Below are 10,114 nucleotides of genomic sequence, written 5' to 3' on the forward strand. Positions count from 1 at the left end.
GTTTGCAGTTTATATGAACTCCCAGGTATTTGTTGCTCTGCACCACTTCCATTACCTCCCTCTGTATGGTGAATAGTCTCTGAGGCTCCTTGGCATGCTGGTTGTCCAAAACCAACTGTTTGTCTTGCTGATGCTGAGTTGCAGGTGGTTCTCTGCACCCCACGATGATTTCCTCCACAAGCCTTCCGACTTGACCATATTATTAATCTGAGAATTTCTGTAGATGCCAAGCACTGGTACTATACTGAAGGTCTGTTGTGTAGTGAGTAAACAAAAAGGGATCTCTTCAGACTATAGACTTCCTCTAAATTGTAGAGTCACCCATCTGCTTTTGGGTAGAGTCCAGCTGGCGTGTGAGAGTTTTTTTTTTTCCACAACAGACTTTCTTCTTTCCACTATCTCATGTTTTTGATGTGTGCATGCCATTGCTGTCTCCTGCAGCTTCTCGTATCTTTGTCAAAGAGGACTGTAACTACTTCCGAAAAGCCCTTTGGTGGTGTCTGTTACCAGTCCCTCTTCTTGACCATGCACTCAGTTTTGGAAAAGAGCCAGTTCTAGGCAGGTTCATGCTTATACCATAACTTCTCACATTTTAAATGAAAGACTTCATTGTTCTTTGAGGTATATTCAGTGACTTGGAAATTGTGCCTTTGCCCTGAATGTTGGACCTTGTGTTGGATTTTGTTGGAATGTTTCAGATAGTAGCTTCCTTAGAAATGCATTAACTAACTGTAGAAGCTCTGAGTCACAGGTGTATTTATTTTGAATTGAATTGTTTTGATTAAATTAGTGAAATTGAGTGGACATATCAATTTAGGTTCCTTTCATGCATTAGAGGCTTAAGTAGATTTTAAGGGGCACACCTGTGTAATCTTTCTTTTCAGCCCTGCCCTGTGACCCCAAAGGCACACTGACATTATCTGTTAGCAGCACAGCCCACTTGATTTTACTCATAGTTCTCCTTTGAAAAAGTCTTCAATGAAAACAAGCAGACTTTGCTACAGTTGGTTTTTCCAGCTATAAATGTTTTATCTGTTATCCTTAACCAGAATAACAGACATTTGCTATAGAAAGTGTTTATAATGGGCATTTGCTTTGGATAGTGTCTCACCTCTAGAAAAGACTGGACATAGGAAAATCCACATACATAACATGTACGACTATACATTTTATTATGACAATCCCTAGCATATTTCAAAACTAGTTCCATGACATTTTGTGTAGCTACAGACCTCTAGCAGAATTCATTTACATTTTAGTAATAAGATTTCTAAGGTGAAATGAACTTTCTGAAAACCAATTCTTGTTAATATACTTTACTAAAGTGCAGTGCCTTTATCTAAAGCCAAGAAATATTCTTCTAAGTAAGAAAAATATTGCTTAATTTAACTAATAATAAAGTAATACCCTTTGTAGTCTATTTAGTCAAGAGTCTTTATTTTTTATGCCTTTTATGAAATATCTGTTGTCAATTTACAGACTGAATAGCTTTTGAATTTTTCCTAGTCGTGCTGTTTCTCCACTTTGCTGTCAGTGGTTTCTTATGAATGGAACAGTGCACTGTATTTTCCCTTATCAGTTTGCATTATAATTTTGCTGGCATTTGTTTTATTTCTTAATTAGCCTAAACCCTTGTACTTCTTATTTAAGGCAGAAATAAAGGACTCTGAAAACTGCTGAAAAAAATGCTAAAAGCTGCTGATTTTGTAAGAAAAAATGCTTTAGCTTTACAGTTTATTTTAAAACTTATTTAAGTGGGTTTGTTCACAATTCATATGAGCAGCATTGAATACATAGTATGCTTGGACTGCAATTTATATGATAAACAAAAATAATGAAAGCTAGTAGCAGGTTAATGATCTGTTAAGACTTTTTCCCTGCCACTCTCCACCCTGTACTCCATGTGTTTGCAATAAGGAAACGTCAACATCTTATTTCACTGCGTCAGTCCCTAGGTTCACAATTAGATTTAATACTGATAAAGATAAGATGAGACAGTATTGCTTCAATAAGTGCTGTTTACAGTAAAACCAGAAAGTATTCAGAATGCTTCACTTTTTTTACACATTTTATGTTGCAGCCTTATCCTAAAATCTTTTTAAATATTTTTTTCCCCTCAGTAAACAACACTCAGCATGCCAGAATGATAACACAAAACCGAAATGTTAGAAATTTTTGCATATTTATTAAAAAAATTGACATTGACACAAATATTCAGACCCTTCACTCAATACTTCGTTAAAGCACCTTTGACAGCGATTATTGCCTGGAGTCTTCTTGGGTTTCACGTAACTTTACTTTGCACACATGCATTTGGGTATTTTCTGCCTTTCTTCTATGCAGATTATCTTAAGCTCTGTCATGTTGGATAGAGACCATTAGTAGACAGCTATTTTCTGGTCTCTCCAAGGATGTTCGATTGGATCGAAGTCTGGGCTCTGGGAAGGCAAATTAAGGACATTCCCAGACTTGACCCTAATTAACACCTGTGTTGTTTTTGCTTTGTGCTTTGAAGTATTACACTTTTGGAAGGTGAACCTTCGTCCCAGTCTGAGGTCCAGAGTGCTCTAGAGCAAGTTTTCGTTAAGAATATCTTTGTACTTTGCTCCATTCAGCTTTCTGTCAACCTTGGCTAGTCTCCCAGTCTCTGCAACTAAAAAACTGACCCACAGCCTAATGCTGCCACTACCATGCTTCACTGCTGGAATGGTATTGCACTGGTGTTGAACGGTGCCTGGTTTTCTCCAGATGTGATGCTTTGAATCTAATTTCTCACAGTCTGAGGCTCCTTTAGGTGCTGATTTGCAGAACTCTTAAGCATTTTTTCATATATTATCTGGCCACTCTACCATAAAGCCTAGATTCTCCTATTTCCATATAGTTTCCAAAAATTCCTAAAATACTGATTTTGCTTTGTCATTCAGGGGTATTGAGTGTTATTTCATGAGGGAAAAAATAAATGTAAATGAATTTTGCTTAAGGCTGTAATTAGAAAGGAGTGAAGGGGTCTGAATACTTTCTGATGGCACTGTATAGCACTGAGACACAGTACTGTGTATATTTGTATATATGTAATATATATCATCTCATTTTCTGAAACTGCTTTCCCTGGTAAGGGTCGCAGTTACATGCACACGTTTTATTTATTTATATACAGTGCATCCGGAAAGTATTCGCAGCGCATCACTTTTTCCACATTGTGTTATGTTACAGCCTTATTCCAAAATGGATTAAATTCATTTTTTTCCTCAGAATTCTACACACAACACCGCATAATGACAACGTGAAAAAAAGTTTACTTGAGGTTTTTGCAAATTTATTAAAAATTTAAAAACTGAGAAATCACATGTACATAAGTATTCACAGCCTTTGCTCAATACTTTGTCGATGCACCTTTGGCAGCAATTACAGCCTCAAGTCTTTTTGAATATGATGCCACAAGCTTGGCACACCTATCCTTGGCCAGTTTTGCCTATTCCTCTTTGCAGCACCTCTCAAGCTCCATCAGGTTGGATGGGAAGCGTCGGTGCACAACCATTTTAAGATCTCTCCAGAGATGTTCAATCGGATTCAAGTCTGGGCTCTGGCGGGGCCACTCAAGGACATTCACAGAGTTGTCCTGAAGCCACTCCTTTGATATCTTGGCTGTGTGCTTAGGGTCATTGTCCTGCTGAAAGATGAACCGTCGCCCCAGTCTGAGGTCAAGAGCGCTCTGGAGCAGGTTTTCATCCAGGATGTCTCTGTACATTGCTGCAGTCATCTTTCCCATTATCCTGACTAGTCTCCCAGTCCCTGCCACTGAAAAACATTCCCACAGTATGATGCTGCCACCACCATGCTTCACTGTAGGGATGGTATTGGCCTGGTGAAGAGCGGTGCCTGGTTTCCTCCAAACGTGACGCCTGGCATTCACACCAAAGAGTTCAATCTTTGTCTCATCAGACCAGAGAATTTTCTTTCTCATGGTCTGAGAGTCCTTCAGGTGCCTTTTGGCAAACTCCAGGCGGGCTTCCATGTGCCTTTTACTAAGGAGTGGCTTCCGTCTGGCCACTCTACCATACAGACCTGATTGGTGGATTGCTGCAGAGATGGTTGTCCTTCTGGAAGGTTCTCCTCTCTCCACAGAGGACCTCTGGAGTTCTGACAGAGTGACCATCGGGTTCTTGGTTACCTCCCTGCTCTAGGAAGAGTCCTGGTGGTTTCGAACTTCTTCCACTTACAGGTGATGGAGGCCACAATGCTCATTGGGACCTACAAAGCAGCAGAAATTTTTCTGTAACCTTCCCCAGATTTGTTCCTCGAGACAATCCTGTCTCGGAGGTCTACAGACAATTCCTTTGACTTCATGCTTGGTTTGTGCTCTGACATGAACTGTCAACTGTGGGACCTTATATAGACAGGTGTGTGCCTTTCCAAATCATGTCCAATCAACTGAATTTACCACAGGTGGACTCCAATTAAGCTGCAGAAACATCTCAAGGATGATCAGGGGAAACAGGATGCACCTGAGCTCAATTTTGAGCTTCATGGCAAAGGCTGTGAATTCTTACGTACATGTGCTTTCTCAGTTTTGTTTTTTTTTTTAATTTTTAATAAATTTGCAAAAATCTCAAGTAAACCTTTTTCAGATTGTCATTATGGGGTGTTGTGTGTAGAATTCTGAAGAAAAAAATGAGTTTAATCCATTTTGGAATAAGGCTGTAACATAACAAAATGTGGAAAAAGTGATGCGCTGTGAATACTTTCCGGATGCACTGTATTATATATAGTGTGTGTGTGTGTATATATGTATATACGGTATTATATATATACCACTAGAGGGCACTCCTGCCTCCCAAACCCTGACACAGACAGACACCGGAAACAAGTTCAGCACACAAGTTTTTATTTTTCTCTTTTTTTTTTCCCCATGGGAAACACCTTCCCCGTTTCCTTCCTGTACAGCATAATTTAAGCACACATCACCTCTACACAAATACAGTTCTTCTTATTTTCCTTCCCCTCTGTTTCTTTCTATCTTTGCCTCCACTCCTCTTCCAGCAAGCTTTGTCCACCTCCTCCCGACTCTGGCTCCCGGAGAAGTGGCAGTAGGCTCCTTTTATAGGACACCTGGAAGCACTTCATCTGTCCAATGACCTTTTATAAATAAATAAAAATAAAATTTGTAATGAAAACAAAAGATACGTAAAGGTTTGGGCCACCAAAATCAGAATAAGAATCAACTTATAATAGGTAGATAAATGCATTGCATATGTTTCTGTTGTAATTCATAATGAAGTGCAGAAAAACCCTTTAGGAACCATGTATACATTCTAAATAGAAAACTAAAAGCATATTCAAATGTTGTAATTGTGAAAGCACAAAAGAAAACAAAAAAACACTCTTGATATATGCACATTCACCAAAGGGCACTTTTTCATGTCTAACTGCCGTTTACTTTCAAAACATTTTCACATACACTACTGTGCAAAATTCTGAAGTTCCCCAGACTGTTTTTTTTTTTTTTTTTAATAAGTTTTTATCTTACATGTTTTTGACTTCTGCAGTAGTGTGTCAGTAGAAAAGAACACATTTTAGATTTTCAAAAGTATTACTCTGAGTAATGTGCAGATCTCCCTGATTTGATGCTGGCTTCAGTCCCCCATGACTCTGTATTTGATAAATCATATGACAATGTACATACAGTATGTATGTTTAAAATTTGAAACAGGGAGAGGAGATGGAAAAAGCCACATTTTGTCCCATGGTTATTAGGTGTGAGTGAGGAAAGATGTTTCTCTTTATAATCAGGTAAATCTCTGCTGTTGAATCCATTTGAGTAGCAGAGCAGAAACAAGTGCTTCAAATGATATAAGAGGAACACCTGTGTGCATAATTAATCATTAAGATATTTTTTATATGTTAAAATACAATTCAGTCTAAAAGTAGTATACAAATATATCCTGCTGGTGTCTACCAAAATCATGGCGTTTCTAATTATACAATGATGTGGTTTTGTGACAACGCAGCCCACTACTAGTGTTGTCCTTATTTATAAATGTGTTAAGTTTTCATGTTTGGTGGTCTAGTTTACATAAATTTTGCAAACATGGTAAGTAAAATGCTTTCCAGACTTGCTTTGCTAATTTACTATTTCAGGTAAGTTGTAATCATTTGTGAAAATATGGCATGCCTGTTTCTAAGGTCTCAATTTCCTTCAGGATATAAAAAAGAGCACAAGATTATAGGCCAGACATGAAGTACTGTTCCTTGCATATTTTAAAAACCAAATTCACACATACTTTTTTTTTTTTTTTTTTTAACTAAATACAGTTTACTCTTTCCTATTTATTTTTTTCTACAGGTGGCATTTTTGAAATTGCGATGTAAACAAAAGTGATATTTCAACCTGTCCTGGAAATCGACAGAAAAGCTAAATTTGCCTTCAGCTGCATACATCAAATAAAAACTAAAAGAAAAAATGAAAATGCCTGAATTTGCTGAGCCTTATTATTAAGTAAAACAAGGTGACCACCAGTTGCATTTACCAAGATTATTATTTATGTAAAATATTTTGAAAAGTAAATGTATTTGGAAATTGTTTTTACTGTATAGAATAATGTACCTTATAAAGTGCATATATACTTTAGTCTGGTCTAGTTTTACATTGTGTGTTTAACTTTTCTTTTTATAGTACTGCTTAAACATATGTTTCCAAAAAATAAATGTATATATGTTGTATGTGGCATTAAAGCAACAATACAATAGTTTTCAAAAAAGCATACGTGTTATCTCGGTATGTTAACAACAGTCAGACTTAAAAAGTACATCTAAAAAGGTAAAACACTGCTACTTTCATTATACATATTCTGGTTTTGGGGGCAGAGCCCATCCCAGCAGCCCTGGGTGAAAAGCAGGAACCATCCCCTCCTACACACACGGAATGAGCCACTTTGGAACTACCAGTTGCCCTGACAAGCATGGCTTCTAGGATGTAAGAGGAAAACAGAGTTCCTGGAGGGGAACCCATGCAAGTTCAAGCAGAACATGCAGACTCCACATGGACCACAACTTTTTACCTTTTGAAACTAGGAGGAACTGGTATGGTACCAGGTATCAAACAAAACCTTAAAAGACTTTATGGTTCATTCCTCAAAAGAAGAATGGATCTGCAGTGGGGAGATGGCAGGCATTGTTATAGTGTTTTGTATTGCATTTACATCTTCATTGGAAAAATACAACACGCACTTTTTGAATAAAGGTTTTAAATAATCATCAGTTGCATTTTAGTAACTATAAAACTTAATGTGTTTGGAGTATTTAATAGAATTGTATGATGTTTCATGGCTATTTTATAATGAATTTCTTATTAATGTTTACAGGCATACAGCATGTAGTTTTAGTTTAATTATTAAAGGTGTATGTCCATGTGTTTGATATATACCCAGATGGAGTTAATGGTACTCAATGTTTGTTACATCTTTAATGATAAATATCATCCAGAATTGCATCCCTACAACCTTTAAACCCAAATTTAATAGGTGAGGGTGCTAAAAAGTAGCCTGATGATTCACTCTGACAGTGATGAATGACTAGAACCTTGTATGTTTTCAGTCAACATAGTAAACATATTAGTCTAATTAAAATTGAAGAGTCAGAGTCAAAGGTTTTGTATACTGACTGCATAGTATGTGGTTTTATTTTTCTCATGTTTTACACTACGGCTAGTGTTTAGTGCTGTGATTTATTGTTTTTTTTATTACAGCATATGGTTTGTTTAAATATATATATATATATATATATATATATATATATATATATATATATATATATATAATTCACTAAGCAGCCGACAGGGCATGCAAGACAACCATGGGATACACGACATAGCCACGCCCGCCAACTCTAAGACCATGGTATATGATGACAACTCACAGAGCCACGCCCACCAACTCTAAGACTATGGGACAAGAACGCCTGCTGACCCGCCTGCCCGCCTGACTATTACCAGCATTCACCGCAATGTACTGGAGTGTAAAACTATCACAGCTGCTAAGCTTTCAGCCATGTGAGATTGAGCAATAACAGGTCTGTGATGCCCTTAGATGTCCGGGGCTGCACGCGCGTTACAATGAATGGATCAACGTGTGTCTACCCAGTGCCGAGAGGCGTGGGTAAGCCGTTGAACCCCATTCGTGATGGGGACCGGGGCTTGCAATTGTTCCCCATGAACAAGGAATTCCCAGTAAGTGTGGGTCATAAGCTCGCACTGAATAAGTCCCTGCCGTTTTGTACACACCGCCCGTCGCTACTACCGATTGGATGGTTTAGTGAGGTCATCGGATCGGCCCTGCTGCGGTCGCTCACGTCCTCTGTCCAACTGCCGAGAAGACGATCGAACTTGACTATCTAGAGGAAGTAAAAGTCGTAATTCCATAGGTGAACCTGCGGATGGATCATTACCGGTTGTGCCGAGCCGTCATTGGACGGTTAGGACCCGAAACCTCTCGGGCCCGCTTCCCCGCCCTCTCTCCGGAGAGGCGGAGGGGGCGGAAAGGGCGTCCTCCCTGGGTGTCCTTCCCCTCTCCTCCTCTTCTGCCCTCAGTGCCCATCCCCTGTCCAGCCCCGTCCCTCGCTCTGGGAGGTGGGGGCACGGTGGCGGTCCTCCAGTTTTCAGTCACGGACAATTGTATGTTGCTCTCTCCAGAGTTCCATCTTTTCATTCACTTACAGTCGTATCCTCAAACCCACCCCATTTGGAAAACTGCGTCTTTCAGGAAGTGTTCACCCATCACTACATAATTATGCGGCATAGGTTGGCTATACATAATAATCTCTTGTAACTCTTCCATTTATCCTCCAAATGCAATGTTCTGTCATGGGTTAATATCTTGTAATGCCACCACCAGCTTGTGGTTTGTCATTTACTGAGTCTCAATTGAATTGTCATGTAACGGGAACCTAGGCAGGAGGACATGCAAATTCCATGTGGACAACAACGAGACAAGGGATGTGAATCCTGGACACTGGAGACCAGACCCACTGCTTTTTAGTAATTCATATCTGGCTTATTTTCTTTTAAATATAGGTTGCCCAATATGTTTTTTTTTTCTGAATGATACTCTCTGTAAAGGGTTTAATTTGAAAATGACCTTTGTTTACATACACATGCATACTTAAAAAAAAAAAAAAAAAACCCTTACTGTTTAACAGACTGTGCAGGCAAAAGTCGCAGAAGCCAAGATCATGAACTGTTTTTTACATTCAGCGCTGTGCATTGTGACACACGAAAGAGTACTCACAACTCTTAAATTTAGTTGTCAATCACTTGAGCTTTATGGAGGAAACCATGGAATATCAAAGCGGCAGAGGTAACATTGGAGGAAGGACATTTGAACAGGAGTTGTCATTTGAATATGTCTTTTTTTCCGATCTTGCCTGTACTAAGAAGTCTGTCTGTATCATCCACCATAACGCACAGTACAGGCAAGTTCGAAAAAAAAAAGTTGAAATGGCATAGCGTTTTCAAACAGTGATGTTTTCATGTATGAACGTGTGTGTGCGTGTGCGAGAGAGGCAGAGACTTATTTGATCTCATTCAAGTGGTTACTGGAATAAAAAATAAACACTTTCTCAAAGGTTTAACGAAGCAAGTCTGCTTTTATTCAAGAATAAAACTGAAAAACAAAAAATGCAAGTGACAACAAGATACCAAGAAAACAAGATTCACAAGTGTTTGTGTGTCTGCTTATACCTCTACCGCAATATCTTTTACAGGTAGCAAAACTTTACACTGGCTTTTACAGACTGAAATCAGATGCTTCTTCTTTGTGGGCATATACACCATCAGCATGGCAATGCCTGATCTAAACACTAGGGTGGCAAATTGCTTGCATACTAAAGTGACTTTAGCTGCAGGTGCAAGTTCCCGTCACACTTTATGGTGCCAAGCAGAGTTGCATTGCAGTGCAACAGTCTATTAGCAAGCGAAAGCACGGTGAGGAAGCTGTCTATTCTTACAGTTCTGCCTTTGTCCAGCTTTATGACCACAGACTCGGAATGCTGCATGGCAGTCTGATAGCTGTCATGGGACATTGTATCTTTGATTGCCGGTACAACAAATAGTCCTGTGCGG

The 10,114-nt window shown here is 38.9% G+C and overlaps 1 protein-coding gene across 3 annotated transcripts in view; it reads left to right on the plus strand.

The window, feature by feature from the left end:
- Window positions 1-7,238, plus strand: part of ube3d (ubiquitin protein ligase E3D) — a 55,532-nt gene extending 48,294 nt beyond the window's left edge. The window contains exon 11 of one of the 3 annotated variants that reach the window (XR_007934449.1): window positions 6,344-7,238. Coding sequence is in view for 1 of the 3 variants with exons in the window: in XM_028797657.2 (XP_028653490.1) it covers window positions 6,344-6,379 (36 nt within the window). In the remaining 2 variants the exon portion in view is untranslated. The remainder of the gene's footprint in view (window positions 1-6,343) is intronic. The other 2 variants (XR_007934447.1, XM_028797657.2) reach the window with 2 other exon arrangements.
- Window positions 7,239-10,114: the final 2,876 nt, after the last annotated feature.

Source organism: Erpetoichthys calabaricus, chromosome 3 (genome assembly GCF_900747795.2).
Source record: "Erpetoichthys calabaricus chromosome 3, fErpCal1.3, whole genome shotgun sequence".
NCBI lineage: Eukaryota > Metazoa > Chordata > Cladistia > Polypteriformes > Polypteridae > Erpetoichthys > Erpetoichthys calabaricus.